Raw genomic sequence first — 20,566 nt, forward strand, 5'->3', positions numbered from 1 at the left:
CTAGAAAGATATCAAATATGATTTAAAGTGCCAGCGAAAATCTTAATTAATGTTAGCCTCCTCCTTGAAGGGCCTTCCTTCTAGTGTTAGATTAAAGTCGAATACAAATTTTCGGATAATTTAAGATGGGTTAAGGGGCCATGTCTTTTTCAAGTTTTCAATTCTTCTCTAAATAATTCTATGCAAAACATGCCTTCTCTAACAAGATTTTCATAAGCTGAATAATAGATAGGGACTTGTTCATCCTATTAGAAAGTGGTTTGATAGTTTTAAATCATATGGCACTCTTGTACCGAATGTAAAAGAACCTGTGTTAAATGGTTATTGTTACATAAAAAGCTTCTTGTTGGCTCTTAGTGGCTTTGACAGTGACCTTTGCCTTGGAGAAAGATGGGGTAAGGGGTCATATCTGATGCTGTTGGTAAAGAAGTGATTGACCCTTTTGGGGAAACTTCCCTTCCCATTGCTGGATATGGTGGTGTGCTACCTAGATGGATCAAAATTCTAATGGAAGAAAATGCTCAAAAAATGATTAGACAACTCCAGGATGTTGTTGATCTTCTTGACAATAAGGAAATTGGTTCTGCTCAGAACAAGGGGGGCCGGTCCTACACTTTAAGACTTCAATGTCTATAACTTTATATTATACTGATATGAGTGATACGTGGGTTTTGAGGCTGGTCGTCTTTTGGGAGCATTTGAGTTGCTGATTTTGATCTTGTTATTGTTCTTATGGAGCTCTTTGAAGCTGATTTTTTGATATACATTGTTGTACTTTTTGATGGCCTAAATGACACAATGCAAAACAGGTTAAGTATTTCTACCTAACCTCTCCTGAAACAAGCAATAGAGTTTTAGGTCTATCACTTCCCAAGGTCTTGGAAGTCAGGCCACAATTGTACTGTGTAACTAAGTGGTCAATGAGGTCTGTTTGTTCAAGGGACCTGCTTATTTTACAATCGACAAACTAGGAACGTGCTTTAATCTACTCCTATTTTAACCAGTTAACCAGGTTTTAAAAAAACTAAAAAAGATCGATCAGGGATGCATGAAAGACAATGATTAATATCCAACTTCTATCATCAATGGGTGTTTCTTACTGCTCCTCAGCTGATTTATCCTTTCCCGAAGCATCTGTTTCTTGTTATTGCTTGGGGAGTTCCTTTCTTGGTGTCTTTTCCATTTGAGGAGGAAGCTGCTATGAAGAGGTGGCCATCTGTTGGTCTTTGATTGTCTTTTCTTGATCTTCAATTGCACTGATCAAGTTCTGCTGCTCTTCAGCTGTTAGACCAAGTGAGAATAGTCTTGCTCTTCAACAACATTGTCTTGCTTATCCCACTTTTTCTCTTTTTCTGCTTCCCCTTTATCTGCTTTATGTTGTTCTACCTCCACTATTATCTTGGGCTCATCATCTTGTGCCTTTTCATCGTGAGTTTCTTCATGTGGAGCCTCTTCATCATCGCCCTTCTCATCATGTTCCTCTTCTCCCTTTGTATCTTCTACCTTAACATATCCTATGGAAGTTTCATAGCTTTTAGCTTGATCATGGGATATATCTCCCTGATCATTCTGTTCTTTTTTGGCTTTGGTGGAGGTGATGGCTGCCATGGAGGAGAGTCCTGTACCACTGTTTGCTAAGGAGGTGAGGGAACTGATGTATCATGAACAAGTAATTCTTTTGCCCCTTCTCCTAAAGTTACACCAATTGCTGTCCTTGTAGGAATAACTTTGACTAATGGGTCTGCTTGTAGATCAAATGTCACCCCTGTACTTGCTGCCTTAGCTAAATATTCTGAATGCTTCAACTTATCTTTTAATTGTTACATTAGCTTTGGGAGTGGCCTATCTTGCAATTCTTCTTTCAGTTTCTTCTCCCCTTTGCCCTTGGTCCTCCGTCTTTTATATTCTCTTGTGGGGAAAGCTAAAAGTGGGCCCTTTGATTTCTGTTTGATCCTTTTAGTAAGCTTAGTTGCCTTGAGTCTAAAGTCCATCCAAACCATACTCCTGTCAATGAATTGCTCTGAGATTGTGTCTATTAACATTTCTTCTTTCGGGGAACACTTGATGGGACTAAGAGTTCTATCGGCCATGCTCTTTTTCTTATACACTGGATCAAGAATTTCTCCATCATCAGAGAACTTCTTGGGGATGTCATCCCTGAGCCCCATAGGCTTGCATCTGGAATGCTATTAATCTGCAATATTTTCTTTCTCTCACCTCAAAATCATTCTGCAAATGAGCCCAAAAGTCTTCTAGGGCATGACCATGGTTAGTGAAGGTGTTAGACATTATTCCCTTTAGTTTCTCAGCAGGATCAAAGTTATCTCTAATATCAAATGTCTTGAGATTCAATGCTTGTAGCTCCTGTATTGTTGTCTTTGCCACTTGTACTGAGGGGCATTCATAATATCCCAACTTAAAAGGGAATTTGACCCCTGGCTTGTGCTTGGCAGCGAAGATCATATGCATCTCAGTAATATTCCTGGTAAACTCCATCAAAATTATCTTGTCACTACAAAACATTGGAAGCAGAAATGGTGCTTTATGGGAGCCAAAAACTCTAATATAGGTAGACTTGGGAAATTGGATAAACCAATACTCATATCCCTTGAGGAGCTTCATGGCATCTTTAGATAATCTATATCATGTGTCCCATGTCAACTGGTTAATAGTGGCATGTAGGAATGCATCATTTAATCTTAAAATGGCTCTTAGCTACCTTATACGCCACCTAGGAATAGAAGTCCCATGCTTTGTTCATCTCGGGTCCGTCTCCTCTGATTTCCTCTCTGGTTAAACTAGGAAAGTTCCCCATATTGGCTACAAGGTAGACCACATAAGAGGTCATATAAAATTTCTTAGTTTCCTCCACATTGATCATTTTCTTATGAATGTTGTCAGACGCTACACATCCTTGGTCAATGTGATCTTCCTCCATAATAGTGTGAATAAAATGGAGCATTTAGGTGTGGTAAGTTGTGGATTCTTCCTTACCCATTGCTTTATTTAGCATAATGATCAAATCTACCTCCTCGGGGATAAACTCCGACCTTTGCAGTTTAGTGGTAATCTTGACCATTGACTTCCTCTCTGATTTCAGCCAATATCTGGTCAAATGCCTAACATTGTTGGCCTCATCCTTCTCAAAAGTTGTTTGAGCCATAGTTTCAGAGATTATAACCATTTTTGGGATGGAGGCAAGTCAATGGTCAAGGAGAGCATCTCTAGGGTGAGGTCTACGATGATTGTGCCGTTGGGGTGAGTGCATTTTCTCTAAGTTGCCGGTTCAGGTTTGGGCATCGGTTCGGATTCGAAGAACTGGTATGCTGGTACGACAAAATTTTGAAAAGGGGTTTGAGTTCGTTTGGGATTTTTAGTACAAAAACATGTATATGCAGCCTATAAGCATGAATTAAGATTAGCATGTCACAAAGAATCATATAAACAACAAAACCAGCATAAACTTGTAATCATAGCATCATGTTCATACCATACCATCATCATATACATCAAGTTTAATATCAAAATGACAAAATATTCAAGTATCAATATTTCAACTTTCAACAATTATTAGTTTAGTTTATTAATATTCAAGTATCATTGTTTCAACTTTCCCCTTGCTTGTAGTCATGTTGCTTGTGTGAAATGAGCAAGTTAATGTTTTAAAACTCACTTTTAGGGTTATATTTTAATTTTTTATTTGGTGGATTTCAAAAAAAATTAAAATTTTGCAAAAAAAAAACACCATTTTTAGGCCATCAGACCCTTGGGTTCGACCTGGTCCGAACCAGGCCTGTGAATCATAGACCCTGTCCAGATCACAAGTGGACCGGACCAGTACCAGGGGTCTAGGGAGGTGAACCCTGCAACATTTTCTTGTTCTTTAGTCATAATGCTGGGCCATGGCAATGATTCACTCAGGGCTTTGGATTGTCATAGGGAAATTGGTTATATGAGCTAGGCTTGAGTTGGCAATCTTCTTGTACTTGGAGGATGCATTATCTCCAAAAATGTCCTTGAGGGCCTTGGTGTCTAGGTCCCCAATTTCTGTCATGTCCCCTCCTTGATCGCTATATGTATCCTAAAAGAAGCAATTATTATTAATAATTAATATAATAATTAAACAACAAATGATTATTTGAGATTTATTTATTTATTAATTATTATTATTTAATTAATATTTTACTAATAATACTCTTAAAATTTTATATTATTATTTGATTAATATTTAATAGACTATGGTTCTGGAGGAATTCCCTTGTTATCTTTTGGTATTACCAACTTTGGGAATTCTACAATAAATGATTCCTCACTGCCGGCAAATGGTCGAGCTATGCTAAATACCAAAACTCCTTTCGTATATGATCCCAGCTAAGAGATGTTGATGAATATATGTCTCCGTAATCAACACTATCACATGGAAGATTATCGAATCCAGGGATTATCAAACAAACATTCCATAAACTCGGTTAATGTTAAATACGGAAAGGTAGAAAAGAGCGATTATAATTATCGCACATGAAAGTATCGAGCCAAGCCAAAACGACCATCGTTGTCAATACCGTATCAAAGGTTGCAACAGGAGAAGTGGACTATTTTATCGATCATACTTAATATTGCAAGAGCAACGATCTGTATCTGTAGTACATAAGATATCATATTATCGCTACCCCAATTATTGATTATTTAGTGCTTAAGAAATAACAGTCAAAGAATATCCGCTAAGGCAAATGATAACATGTGTGATTAATGAATAAGTTGTAGTAATGCAGACAAGAGGTTTAATCTGCTATCCACCCAATTGCGTATACAAGTGACCAATAAGATAGTGTGCGTTGCATATATCGATCAAGGAAGATAGAAGGATCGATGAGGTTGATGACTAACTATTAGTTTATCATCGATGATTGCTGTCATCAGAATCACACTTATAATCAAGGCTGTGCTGTGATTCATTACAGAAATGTTTTGACAGATTCATAAATAAGAAACAATAATTAAACAAGTGCAATCTGTTTGGAAGTTAACAAAGGGGACATATTATCAAGTATGAATTGGTAATAAGTCATGATTATGACACATGAAAAGATGCAATTGTTAAGGGTGTGATGTATGCAAGTAGGCAAACTTGTATAATTTACGATCTGTATTAAATAATGATAAATCAATTAAGGAAGAGGCATGTTGTTAAGTAAGAATGCAATGTTTAAAAGACACAACCCCTCACGTCAAGTCTCTGGTATGATATTTAGGGAGGATACATTCTCATTTCAGGGGGGAATATATACTATCTGCAACCATGGAAGAGTTTGAGAATTATAGTCTGTGTGCATAAAGGGGGTCCAGTTGCATCATTCTGATCGCCATCAATCAGATCAGAACAGATCAGATCTGTTATTGAATTACTGGCAGTAACATCTTCGTTCTTGGTGGTATGCATGGGATGTGCTTAATATGTATGCTTAATATATGAAGCCTGATAATATTCTTATGCAGAACTGAGTAATAAACAAATATATATATATATATATGTTTAGAAGTAATGAATTAAATGAACAAGCAAAATTGAGATTATAAATCAGATTAAATTGTCAATTTGATATAAGGGAAAGATTATGATTGGATTCATGTTATGAAGGTTTTTCTCCTAATCAATATAGTTTAAGAGTGTTGTGAAGGCTTAATTATGGTTTAAACATCCCTAAAACTACGAGGGGACATTACAATTTCAGTGTCTATAATGTTTTGTGCCTTAGAGTTGACTTTTGATACTTTTGGCACGTCTTGGAACTTATACTTCATGGTGAGGCTAGTTTGTCAACTTTGGATAACTTTTCTTTCTTTACAGCTTGAGAGACCTCTTTTGCAACTTCTACGACAATATCTTCTTCTCGAGACAGCTTGAAACATCTACAAGGCCACAAGCTAGTGTTATAAATCAAGAAAAAACCATCAAAATACCTTAACTCAAGCATTTTTTTTTGTCATTTGCAGGATTTTGGGTTTCAGGAGCATAGGAGGTTTGGGGATTGAGATTGCAAGCAGATCAAGGTTCTTAGGACTTGGTCGAAAGATCCTTGTAGGATATGAGGTCCTGCAAGGGTAGTCTATACTTGCATTCTCTTTTACTTGGGCTGCAGGTCTTTGGAAGGTTTAAGAATTTGAGGCTTTTATCCTTGAATCCTTTTAGGACCTGAAGTCCTGCTGTAGTGCGTTGAAGTCCTTTGAAATTTTTCTGAGAAGAGGGTTCTCGGGCGGGTGAAGGTTTTAAGTTTTAAATCCTTGGATCCCTTTGGGACCTGAAGTCCCATAGGGATACACTACAAAAGTTCATACCTTGGTTTGTTTTCGAGAGTCTTAAGGCTTTGAGGTTTAAATCCTATCATCCCTTTGTGACCTGAAGTCTTATAGGGATAATCTATCGAATGAACTACTTCAAATTGCGAACCACAAAAGATCCCATCATACCTTGGTTTTTATGCTTTTGACCCTAGATCCCATTGGGACCCGAAGTCCTGCAAGGATGCTCTTTGTGTGAGTTATAATGTTTTGAAAGAGTTTCGAATTCTTGTGGGACTCAAAGCCCCACATGCTTGGTCATTGAATCTGATGGTTCTCGAATCCCTTTGTGACCAGAAGTCCTATAGGGATGGTTCTTTAAGTTTTCCATACGTATTCATTTTAACACATAAGGCATGGTTCGATTGTGTTTTCATGGCAGATTTTAGGGCAATGTAGGGCCCAAACTCTTGCAAGGTAAATTTTTAATTTTAGGCCAAACTCCTACGAGGGCATGGGTTGACCTACGAGGGCATGGGTTGAATTTAGCAAAGGTTCAGTTTATTCACTAAGGTAACAACAAAAGCAAACTTTAACTAAAATGCTAAACTAGGAAAGCAGGAAACAGGAAGAAACAAACAGGCATAACAAAAACGAAACCAAAAAGGTTGTGGGGAAGCAAGCAAAGAAACCTACCTGCTTCCGAAGCCTAAATAGTCAAAGAAAAAACACGACCACCAAGATGGGACTTCTGGATAGATAGGGATCTCAGGATAAATTCCTAAGATTTATGCGGCTCCCATAGTCCTGTAAAGAACTAGCCACTAGGATTGGGGGCAGGAATTGGGGATGGACAAGGATCTTAGGATAAAATCCTATGATTCGTGTGGCTCCCGCAGTCCCACAAGGACAATAGAAGAAACCAAGGAAAAGGAGAAGGGAAAGGAACTTTGGGAAGAAAAGGGAACATAGAACAAAGTCTTGACTCCTAAGATCCTCTTTGGGCCCAAAATCCTGAAGAGAATGCAAAAACAAAAGGAAAAGAGGGGCAAGAAAATGAAAACAGAAAACAAAGAAAACAAAGAAACCAAAAGGGAAAGGAAATGGGAAGGCAAAAGGATACCCCTCAGTCCTTGGCTCTTAGCCGAAGAGGTTCAGCCTATTGGCTCGTGCCCCCGTATCGCCCTCGCTGGGCTGGCAGCTCGCGGGCTTCATGCCCTTGCTGGGTTGTCGTGCTCGCAGGTCTGGACCTCCATCAAAAAAAAAAGGGAAAGGAAAGGAAAAGGGAAGGCAAAAGGAGAAAAGGGAAAGGAAAAGAAGAAAAAGAAAGGGGGACCCCATTTTAGCCAGCAAAAACATGGGTGCTGTGTATGCAGGGCGTAACAGTACTCTCACTGCTCATTTGAGCATATATTTAATATACTTTGTGGACTTTTCTCAATATTTAAAAGAAAAATGTATATAGCATTTTGGTTATGTAAAATTTTGAAGCTTGCAAACACAGCTATATATACTACAAGAAGCTGTAGAACATGAACTCAACTAGTATCTTCATCAAACATGAATTCGATCTCATTGCCTCTGAACTTCAAACAATTGTAATGTCATTTTGTAATGCTGTAAGATATAAAGTAAAAATCAATGTGACTTTGCTTGGAAAAATCAGAATAGAAACCTGAGATTATCCTCACATGCAAGAAGGTGCTGGAAGCCAAACAATAATCTCAAAACAAATATTGTGTAACGAAAATTGCAAGCCATCATCAATCTGACAATTGCTCACTATAAAGCATAGAAGTTGAAAACTGAATCAAGATCTCAAAATTACTATCTTTAAAAGCTATAGGAAAGACTTGAGCTTTGTAAACATATAAACATCTTGGACAGTAAAAGAATAGTGTATTCCGATGTGATGCGGATCAGAAAGGTGGAGAGAAGTTCAAAAACATGGAAGGAGAAGCTACCACAGAATGGGCCATCATTATATATGTTACACTTTTTATTCATGGTCCAGTGTAAATCTTCACGTTTGTTTGCAGAATGCATTGGTTTGCTCCAACATACACTTCAATTTTTTAAAAATTTGATCAATTTTTGGGGTTGTATTGAAGGGCCCCAGCTCATGACGTTACCGAAAGAAACAAAGCAAACTAGAATCCTGTGTGAACAACCCACACTAGAGTATAATGGACAAGCACACAAGCTAACCAAAGGAACTAGAAATGTAGAATAAGCAAGCACACAAGCTAACCAAAGGAACTAGGAATGTAGAATAACCAGCCAGGAAACCAGACAACAGAGAGAAAGACCAGTATGAATATCTTGAATGGGTGCAACTAGGGGATACATAGCAGAATGCTGAACAAACCAAAACAGCATGAAACCACCCAAAACAAGGGCCAACACCAATTGCAAGGAGAAAACAATCAAGAGTTTTCAGATAAACCCCAGCATGCTACGTTGGAGCCATTTGGGGTTGTCCTCCATCTATCATAAGGTATATTGTAAATGCCTGGCTCAGAAACAACCATTATCTTAACCTTCATTTGTCTAGTCAATTCTTCTAGTCTATCAAATTGTAACCCTTTGGTAATTTCCACTTGTTGTGTAGACCATTGCAAAAAGTCATGTTCTAGACAAGGGATCGTGTCTACTAACCACCTCCAGTAAACCTTCGTTGTGGGAAATGACCAAGTGCTTAATTTCTAGCTATATATCCTAAGAGAATTTTTTGAAATTGCTATCATCATGATTTAGGGCAAGATTTTCATCCCTTATTACCTGAGCTCATGATCAATTGAGGCTCTCTGGGGCTTACCTCTAAGCCTGGATCCTCAATGATATCTTCCATTATCCACTATGGCATCTTGCCCCACGATAGATTTCACTACTTTTAGCAAATAGGAATCAGGGCAATTAAATATCCACTCCAATCTATGCTCTAAGACTCCTCCCTTGGGATTACTTGTAGACTGAACACCATGTCTCACCATGAAAACAAAAATGTCAGCACACAACCACGCACTGCAACAACACCAACCATGACCCAAAACATAAAATATCGGCAGCTACACACTGCAACAACAACACCCATGACCCAAAACATAAAATGCCAGCACATGATGTAGACAGAAGCACCCTACGGACAGCCACACGTGTGAAATACCTACAATCCCTTTGCTCATCAGCCATAATTAAATATAATTGCATAAGAAGCTTTAAGCTCACTTGGATTAAATGTGCATGAGTGTATCACATCAGAAGCAGCCCGGCACCCTTCAATAATAATGCAAGTATATGAAAGCTTGTGACATTAAATGTGATCCCTTTCAAATCATGGTGGACTGTCCTTTTCAATGAGCTTAGCAATCTCTTCTCAATCCAAAATAACATGACTTTCCAAAGATGACACATCATTTAGGTCTACCCCAAGGTTAGCCAATAGGTCTGCAACATTGTTTTTTATATATACCAATGGAATACCTCAGCCTTCCTGTTCCTATTAGGATTTGCTCTAGAATGGAGTGAAGCTTCTAGTTCAAGAAATGTTCCTTTTTGAAGGCATTAATAACAATCAGCCAACTGCCTTTCATTGTAACACTACAATATCCTTCAGAGTATAACAGCATTAGCCTAGGTAGAAGCATCTCCTCACTCCACTTGTTATTTGTTTTAATATCAAGACTGCAAAATCCTCTATAATGAAACTACCTAAAGCATCTCCAAACACCTAAGGAGCTCTTGCCATACCAGGTTTTCCACAGGAAGCATAATCAAAATTTAGCTTGTCTTCCTGCATGAGGGCTTTTATTTTTATTTTTCTTATAGCATTCTTAGGGACTACTAACCCATGAATGAGAGCTCCATCATGCATTTCATTTGCAATTGTTTTTTCCATTTTCATTGGCACATACATGGTCTTGGGTTTCATAATATTATCCAAAGTCCTATTTATATAATGGTTCCTGTGCTTTAGAAACTTAGCAGTTGAAAGGTCAAAACAGTTCAAAATTTAACAACATTCTCATTATAGAATTGGTTCTAATATAATTATTACTCAAAATAGTAGAATTTAAAGGGGCTGTATTGAGGATGATGAAGATACATCAAATTTTTAAATTGGATGGGTGATAAAGTTTCAATGCTATGGTTTAACTAGCAACAGAAACATGATGAAATCATTACTTATACTAATTTTCAATTGTAATGATCTGAAATTAGATCTTGAAAGTTAATGAGTTTATCTTACCAAGACACAATTCTTGTTTACTTTCTAAAATGACTAAAATATAACATGAAAAGTTGAAATATTTGCTAGCACTCTTAAAACGATGAATCCAATAAAGAACAAAGCATAAATCTAGGACAGAGGACTGAAAAGGTGTTAGATGGTATTGAGGGGATATAGATTATAGACAACTTCAAGTCAAACACGACTGAATCAGGTTCCTGAGAAACAAAGGAAAACAGGCTATAATTTTGCTAATTAGAAAACTATTAGTTACAATGGTGTGGTGTTTGTAGAGCTCCTAGTTGCATTTGGTTGGCTGTTGCAGTTCTGTCATGGTGGTATTGCCTTGTCGTAGTTGGTATTTTTTCCATGGAGAAATGAACTGGCAGGGTAAAAGATTCGAAATGATGTCTATTCTAAAACTTGTGTTTGAGCTTCATGCATTGAATTTAAACTTTTTGTATTTGTTTAAACATGCCTTTAGGGGTCATTGTAAAAAAGTAGTTGTTGATGTTATGTAACTTGTGATATGCATAATAATCCTTTGGCCCTTGCTTGACTATTCTAGGGAGGTAGCATGGATGGCTATTCTAGGGAGGTAGCGTGGATGTACAGAAGAGGTTACATCAATGCAAATTATGGAAGCATTACACCTGTTAGGATGCTTTGGAAATGTTGATTGGTGTCCTTAAAAGCCTAAAAAATAAGGCGACGCATTAATTTTCTAGAGTTTCTTTTTTTATTGGGTTCTCTAGGGTACACCTTTGAGACTATCTGTCAACCATTGTTTAAAGCATTAGTTACTAACAAAGCACTTGTTCATTATAGCAATCCAGAGTTGAATATGATTCCTACATAAGTAAAAGAACAACACACTCTTTGTGCATTACTGTTGTTGTGCTATTGTGGACCTGTCACATGTTTGTGATAACAATAGAAAGAGCAGGAAAGCTGATATCCATGAATATCAGCCTGAGTTTTAGCAGTCATAGAAGTGTATAATGTAGATAGCAACCATATAGCTGCAGAGAATCAGCCTTAGATTGTTGTTCTGATAATAAAGAACATGGGGACAACACATGGTGGATGAAAATCTGTGTCAGTGTATAGAACACATTGTTCCAGTGTCTGTTGTGTTGATTTCACGTATGGTATTTAATTGTCTAGCTTCTGACAGAAAGGATAATTTGCTTACGAATATAGAGTTCTGGTAATCAATACAAAATTTCAATATTAGAACTTTGAGACCACTTTTTATTTATCTGTGGTTGCAATTTTTACAGGCATAAAATAAAAGTGATATCAGATTGTTGAGGTAACTAATGCAATTGTAATCAGTCAATTGCAAATATCCTGCACCTCCCCCTATAATGGTACAATTTTAAGGAGGTCCATCAATAATTTGTGCATTTGAAGAAACTTGAATTAGCTAGTTGTGAACCTTGCCATTTGTAAACAAAATACCGCATTTTATCCTTGTTTATATTTAAACTTATCCTTGTCCATTAATTACCTTATAAATGATACAATTTAAAGGAGGTCCATCAATAATTTGTGCATTTGATGAAACTTGAATTAGCTAGTTGTGAACTTTGTCATTTGTAAACAAAATACAGCATTTTATCCTTGTTTATATTTAAATTTATCCTTGGGTTATATGCAGTTCTAAAGGACGCCTTCTTATTTTCCAACTAGAACCCATACAGATCTCCGGCAGTGGCATGGTGTGCTCAAGCTCAGCATCAAGTTCCGTTGCTGCACCAGGTTCTCCATTTTATGATGGAATGTGTTGTACTCCAGAGCATGGAGTAAACAATAATTTAAATGGAAGTTCAGATGAAATAAGCCATGATGGTGTTAGGTTTGAAGAAGGTGGAGGATGGGAGTTGACATTAAAGGGGCATGTGTCAATGCCTGGCATAGTCCTTGCTGTTTGCCCTTATCTTGGACGATATATTTTGGCTTCTGCTGGTAACACTGTAAGAGAAACTTTTTTGGTTAATTTCAGTTTTCTGTTAGTATTTTTACATGATGGATGAAAACTATTCTACATATTCCATTATGTGTCTTTTAAAGTTTTTTTATAATTATGAATGCTTTAGTTAAGATTTTGGAAAATTTGACATTGGTTGTCAAGATTTCTTCATTATGAATATAATGATATGCCATTCTCTACCAGTTATTTTGCTTAGGTATTCAACAAGATTCTCCCCTGCGCTTAAGACGATACTCCGTTTTGAAGACACGCTTCACAATTACATCTATTGCCGTTCACCTGAACAGAATTGCTGTTGGTGATTGCAGAGATGGAATATTGTTTTATTCTTACCAAGAGGTTTGAACATCATGGATAATTTTAAAATGACACTTTATTTTTCAGTTCAAATTTTATTGGGATGTAATTTGAAGCTTTAGATACCAGAATTTATGTGTAGCTGAAAAAGTTTGAACTTACAATCAGGACCAACGGAAATTGGAACAACTGTATTGTGATCCTGTTCAACGTCTAGTTGCAGACTGTGTGCTCGTTGACTTGGACACTGCCTTGGTGTCTGACCGTAGAGGCAACTTTTGTGCTTTATCTTGCCCTAATCTCTTAGAGGGTATGCTTTAATCTTTATTTATCAGTAATCAACATATAATTGCTATCATTTTATGAAGGCTACACTTGTAATTAATTTCTCAAAAAGACATACACATGAAGAGTTGAAGACAAATACCAAAATTCAAAATAGCCATGTATATAAAGTAAGAATGTGTTCAAGGAATTTGGTAACACCTTAATGTTCTTTGCATGTTCAACGTTTAAAATTTTCATTGATTTTGTAAGTACAACTGTACACGTACTTATCATGAAGAGAATAGTAGCACCTTATTGTTTTGATACAAACACAGACTGATTTCATTGATTTTGTGCTTTATCTTGCCCTAATCTCTTAGAGGGTATACTTTAATCTTTATTTATCAGTAATCAACATATAATTGCTATCATTTTATGAAGGCTACACTTGTAATTAATTTCTCAAAAAGACATACACATGAAGAGTTGAAGACAAATACCAAAATTCAAAATAGCCATGTATATAAAGTAAGAATGTGTTCAAGGAATTTGGTAACACCTTAATGTTCTTTGCACGTTCAATGTTTAAAATTTTCATTGATTTTGTAAGTACAACGTACACGTACTTATCATGAAGAGAATAGTAGCACCTTATTGTTTTGATACAAACACAGACTGATTTCCTATGTGGTATTTTATTATGGTTCTAGATTTGGAGTTGGATATAATTATGACAATACTTTTTCCTCTAACTTTATTCTCTGTTTACAATGTAATCTGTGCAGAAAATGCAAGTCCTGAGCGTAACTTGAGACTTAGCTGCTGGTACCATATGGGAGAAACAATCATGCGTATCCAAAAGGTATTGCTTCTGCACTTTCCTCTACAAAGTCTGCAAAATGAGTAGGAAAATTGGTGATAGAAAATGTGTTGTCACATTCCTTATTTTTTTAGCTGAGAGTCAAATAAACCTATAAGCATGTTGGTGATTTTCTGACCTAGAAATTTGCAAATTTTGCCCACGTCCTCCTTTGTTTTCTTAGGCCCTACCCTGCCCATTGATTATATCTGATCCAGGATATCTTCAATGGACCCTTTTGGACTGGTTTTCTAGGGAGATCCTAAGGGTTTTATTCTTTTTGGTTCATATGGGTTTTCCTTTATATTTTATGACTAAAACCCTAGTTCTTTTGTGCTTTGGCCCTTTGGCATATGTCATTACTGTATTCTTCTATTTTACTGTTGATTGCTTTCCAAGTTCATTTGCTTAAGTTTACAACTTAGTCCCCTAGAGTATTGTCATCCTACCAGCCCCTTGCTTTCATTGACTATTGTTTGCCATCACACATTTTATTGCTTGTGTTATCTAGTCATGTTCACATTGTGATTGTGACTCCCAATTAGTGGTCCATGTGTCAGTTTCCTATTGCATTGTGAAGGTTCTTCATGTTGGAGTTTTCGTTTGAAATATTTTGCCAAAACTAGTAGCTAGCAATATCGTACCATGTGTCCTTGAGTGCAGAGTCATTTATTCTAGTCCATTCAATGTTATGTTGTCCTTGAGGTGAGTTGATAGTTTGTGATTGGTCCATTAATGCTTATGTGTACTCTTCATAGAGTAAGTATGAAAGATTGGTTAGTTTGTTTTCAAGTGGCAACACTCTATTGCCTTGTGCAACTCCTTCACATTGTAGTTTTGATTGTAAACCCCACTTTCAATTGCATGATTGCTTTTTATTTCTTGTGGGAATGATGATTCACTTTTTAGCTTGATAATATCTTGTGTGGTGACAGCCAAATGGCAAATTGTTATGGCATCACATGTCCCCTTCACATTGTGGTCTCTATTTGAAGACTTTTGTTAAAACCATCATATGTTGTACCTACTTGTTCTTGCAGTGTGATGTTGTCCCCATGTTAAGTTGATGGGTTATGTTTGGCTCATTTTTGCCTATGTATGTGCTTCATGGAGTACTTGCAAAGATCTTCTTAGTTTGGCACAATTAGTGACATTTCATTACATCATGCAGCTCCTTTTTTTGAATGTGGACTTGTTGATGTGTTTTTTATGCACATGCGAACACAGAATAAAATACCAAGGTATCTTATCCTCTCTTGAACAAAGTCTCTTATATGCTATGCTTCGTGATCAAATGAGACAACTCCAAGGTTACGAAATGTCAAGTCTTGACGTGTGGATAAGTTCAGTGGTTTGATTTGATAATGCTGGAATCACAAGGGGACTTACGTTGTACATGAATGCACAATCTTATCATGGATTAGGATAGGTAGGCCGATAACTTAGGATTTGGCAATGAAGTTCCGGACTTAATTCTTACTAAAAAATGGGCAAAAGGAATAGGGTTCAGGAAATCTATTCTAAACCTAAGAATGTAGGAAATGATGAATGGATCTAGTGGAATCAAACTAGGCAAGGTCTCACAATCAGGTATTGACACAAGCTTAGTGCAATCGTCTAAGGTATACTTAAAGATTTCCAGGCTATCACCATCAAACATTGACACCATCCAAGTTGATGCTTGTCAAGGGATGCGTAATAGTTGAAGTTAAGCTTACTTAAATTTCCAGTTGACCACACAAGGCGCACTTACCAGCGGCAAGAGGCTAGTGGTATGGATTTAGGATTCCACACAAACAAATTCAACAAATCTTTCACTCAATCTAACATACATGAAAATAAATTCTAATCTAAATTCTAATCTAACTTGGAGGAATTGAGAACCATGAATGCAAATACAACACTTGAAGAGCAAAATCACCAACAATTGAACAATGATTATGATTCAAATAGCTGCAGCGTATACCAACAATTCTACAAAAACTCTCTTACAAATGAGAGACAAGGATGCATATATAGAGTCTCTTACAAAATGGATGGCCAAGATTGATCCAAGATCAATGGTCGAGATTACAAGATAAAACCCTAATTAGGGTTTGTACAACCACCATTACATTGGCCAATAAGAGACGAGGGTAGGTAAGATAAATAATATTTGATTTAGCGCCATGTGTCACCTAATCCCTCCTTGAATGAATGTTGACTTGGTACCCTTTGATTGAACGAATGGTGACTAGGATGCCACCTCGACTTGCCTTGCACACTTAATCAATTTGCCTTGTACATTCTTCATCTTCACAATGTTTGGAATCCTTTATGATACTTTGCATTCCATCCTTATGTTAAGGAATTCCACGAACTGTTCCCTCCTTATGTTTGGAAAATTTCTCAATCTTGGAATCCTGAAATATTTCCTTGGCGCACTTTGATATTGGAATTTCTTGATGTAGTTCTGGATTTCTTGATGTAAAATCCTTTGTGTTCATTTCTTGAACTTGCTTCCCTTCATTTGTTTACCATCAAAGTGAAGTCTTCTTCATGATTGATCTAGTCCTCATCTTCACCTTTTGGAATCTCTATCCGGAAATCCCCATCCAATCTTTGAAGTATTGATCTTCCTCATCCGCATTGCGTGCATCCTCCTTCACCTCAAGCCTTGATCATCATGCTCCCTTTCCTCATAGCAGTCCTGCAAAACAAATAAGCATTGAATCAAACACTAGTATGATAAACTTAACTTCAACCTTGGTGGGAAATTCATCCGCATATGGATTGATCATTCCTCAAAACCATCCGCATTATCCTTGTCCATTCTTCACATGGTGGAAATTTGATGCCTATCTAGACAACTTCCTTCCTTTGTAATTCCGCCCTGCAGTGGAAATCCGACCCTCATCCGAACTCATTGTCCTTGAAAATCTTGTGTTGACTGGATCACCATTCCATGGAGTGGAAATCCGGACACCATCAGGACTTTGTTCCTGACATTTGTCCCAACATGCGATAGGTAGTCTTAGAAAATTGTAACACCAACTTTGGAAAATATGAAGGTCAAGATTGAAGTTTGGAAAATTCTCCTCAAGAAAACCAATTTTCAGACTTAGGATAAGTCTGATCATAATTGCTAAGTCCGAAGACACCCCTATAAACTCAGAAAATCAAGTATTTGGAGCCCAAAAATGAGTGTCCAGGTCTGGAAATATCACTTGGAGGTCTGAAAACACTCAGAAAGTGACTGATTTTTGATATCAAAATTGTAATAAAAGTCTGATTTTCTGAGGACAAAGTCTGAATACACCCTCCAATGCCTGAAAATACTCAGAAAATGGTGTATTGAAGTCTGATTTTCTGATTCTCAAGTCTGAATACACCCTCTGAAAGTCTGAAAATGGCTCCAAAAAGTCTGAAGACACTCTGAAAATGATGAATATCAATGGCTGGAAGTGGTCACAACCATGTCACATGCTTGCATTTGAATTATTTTGACCTTCAAAACTTAGAAATGGTCACATCTGGGCACAACTATGTGGCTGGAAATGAAGTTTCAGTCTGAAGACAACCTGGTATATTCAGAAATGTCAAAAATGGTGCCCGAAAGTACACCACAATTCTGAAAATGCTTGGAAAAGGGTGTGGAAAAGTCTGATTTTTAGTCCTTAAAGTCTGAAGACACCCTTCCAAGGTCCAACAATGGCTGCCCAATGTTTGAAGACAACCTGCAACTTCAATAAATCAGTCATTTAAACTTGTCGCAGTCATAGGAAACACCTGTATTTGATGAATTTCACCTTCCGAAAGTGAAGTTTGTCAAATTTGGACACAAACAAAGGGCTGGTAAAAAATATCTAAGTCTGAAGACAAATCTGAAAATGGAGTTTCAGACTTAGATCAGCAATGGAAGCTCCACCAAATGCCCAAAAAACTCATAAGAAATGACACCCAAGTAAAATTTTCCAAGTTGGCAAGTGGTTGGAAATGAAAATCAGTCTGAAGACAAATCTACAACTATGGAGTTTCAGACTGTAACAACAATGGCAGCCCTTGAAAATGCACTGAAAACTCCTCCAAACAGCCCTTAACCAAAATCGCCTTAGTGTGGATGAGCTGGGCAATGAAGAATAATTCTGAAAATGTGTTCCTAGCCAACAATGGAGGTCAAATCACTCCTAGCAATGGCGCCCAACAAGGTCTCAAAATAATGGCAGCCACCAAGCATGAAGAAAATCACCCCAAACAATGGCACAAAGCACTCCCAAATAAAAAATCGAAATTTTCCCAGCTATGGCGCCATTCCAAAATTCTGAAAATGTCTTCAATGGCAGCTCGGATCTGCAACAATGGAGGTTGGAACAGCCAAGCTGGAAAAAATGGAGGAGGAAAGAATCCTCAACCCAACACTTCACTTCAGCACTTTGCCAAAATTCGCCAATAAGGGAGAAAAATCACCTTTCATGGAGACACCTGGCAGATTTAATAATAAAATAATGTTGGAGACTCCTCTTATATACTTGCTTTTACCTTTCACTTTCACCACACAAGCAATGTGGGATAAAACACTTGCTTAAATACTTGCTTGGTGAAAACCTAACTTGCTTCTAGAAGGTTCAAATATTAAATGATTATTGCAAGTTATTTAATTTTTCTTATAAATTTTAAATAATCGTTAATAATTATTTAAAAGCAATTAAATGGGGCTTATTTATTAAAATATTGCAATTTAAATCAAAATTAAGCCTCCAGGGGAAAATCGACTTAGGCTGGGATTGAAAAATCCTTTTAAAAAACATTAAATTGCCAAAAATTCCCCATAAGGGAAAATCGATACATGCTTGGACAAAAATCCATGCATAACTTCATAAAAAATGCACACAAAAACCTCCCAGGGGAAAATCGATATGAGCTTGGATAAAAATCCAGACAAAATTTCACTTTACTTGCAAAAAATCCCCCCCAGGGGAAATTCGATGGCATTCTGGATTGAAAAATCCACACTCCAAACTCACTTAACTTGGAAAAATCCTCCCTGGTGGAATTTCGACCTCAGTCTGGATGAAAATCCGGACTCAAAACTTCAAAATATTCCTAGTGGAAAATCAATCTTTGTTTGGATGAAAATCCGGACAAAAAAATCCGCACTTAGTTGTCACAAAAATCCTGGTGGAAAGTCAACCCAGGTATGGAATCATCCTCAACGTTGTTTGCACTTCAGTTCGCACTTCAGTCTGCACTCCTGGTGGAAAATCGATGGCAGTCTGGATAAATCCTTACACTTAGCCAAATTTAGCACTTCTAGGGGAAAATCGATCCAGGTGTGGATAAACATTGGGGGAAAATAGTAGCCAGTATGGATTTCAGGGGAAACCCATGTGTAGTATGGATTTTGAGTGGGGGAATGGGTTGGGTAGTCTGGAATGTGAGGGTAAAAACACCTCTGGCATGGATTTTGACCCTTTAACCCTTGGAATAAGGATTTCCCTTAGGATTTTATCATTTTAACCACTCAAAATCACTTAGAAACATTAAATTTAGACTGGACTTAGGCAAATTTTCCAAAAATATGAGCGAAACGCTAGGAAAATATTGGAATAAAGTGCGAAACCAACTTAAATAATACCTTAGGAGTGAGAAAACAACTCCAAAAGGTTTGTGAATACCTTGGCACTTTAAAATCGCTGATGTGTGTTTTTAAAAACACATTAACGTTCAAAAGGTCAAACACTTAGACAAAACTTAGGATCATTAAAATATCAATTTTTTTGCAATGTGATCCTAACACTTCAAAAACCCTAGACGACAGTAGGCAAACACTAGGAAACTAGGCAAAACTTCCACTCTAAAAAGCAAAAAGTGGGGGGTCCCCATATTCAATGGGGCGATGTGTGAAGACGTCACAACAGGACCTCACTTTCAAATGCATGATGTACAATTGATTTTATTCTCTCAGAAAAATGTTGATGTGGTCTCCAACTAGCTTTATTCTATTGCATTGTGTTGCTCCTTTGCATTGTGGTTTTGAATGTGGACCCCACTTTCATTTCTATGATGCTTGATGACTTTGTTGTTTCTAGGAGTAACTATCGATATGATATCCAGTTGGACAATATTATACATGGAAATGGACACATGGCAGATTTTTATTGTATTTCGGAGGCTCTTTGTATCATGGTTTTGAATGTGGACCCTATTTTCACTCCTATGATGTGTGATGGGAATAAAAGGTGAAATGCTACCATCTATGTTGGCTTAATTGTCATGGCTTGTGGTAAAATGTGATGATATTATTAGGCCACCAGTTTGTCACCCCAACATGCAATGGTCCTATTGGTTGACGCGTACGTCTCTTCAATGGCACCAAGTCTAGTGATAGGAACATAAATTTGACATTTGGAGGTTCATTTCCATTGCTATATCTAGATGTGTTCACCTAGTTGCCCCAACAACTTTGAGTTCACCATTAATGAGGATAATTTGTAGATTAAAGAAAGGCCTCTGTACATGCCCTACGAGTTCAACTAGATGTCAGGTTGTGATTGCAGGCACGATCCATGTAGAAAAAATCCTCAAAGGGTATAGCTGTCCATCGTAGAGTACCAATCAAAAGATTTTCAAGTCCAGTGTTAACTTCAAAGTCCTCCTT

General features: G+C 37.2%; 1 protein-coding gene across 3 annotated transcripts in view; it reads left to right on the forward strand.

Annotated features, from left to right (window-relative positions):
• The window catches only part of LOC131070903 (uncharacterized), a 225,433-nt gene that overhangs the window by 147,369 nt on the left and 57,498 nt on the right, over positions 1–20,566 (forward strand). For all 3 annotated transcript variants that reach the window (XM_058006585.2, XM_058006577.2, XM_059211334.1), the window contains 4 exons: positions 12,174–12,489; positions 12,690–12,845; positions 12,972–13,113; positions 13,856–13,932. In XM_058006585.2, coding sequence (XP_057862568.1) covers positions 12,174–12,489; positions 12,690–12,845; positions 12,972–13,113; positions 13,856–13,932 — 691 coding nt within the window. The remainder of the gene's footprint in view (positions 1–12,173; positions 12,490–12,689; positions 12,846–12,971; positions 13,114–13,855; positions 13,933–20,566) is intronic.

Source organism: Cryptomeria japonica, chromosome 9 (assembly GCF_030272615.1).
Source record: "Cryptomeria japonica chromosome 9, Sugi_1.0, whole genome shotgun sequence".
Lineage (NCBI taxonomy): Eukaryota > Viridiplantae > Streptophyta > Pinopsida > Cupressales > Cupressaceae > Cryptomeria > Cryptomeria japonica.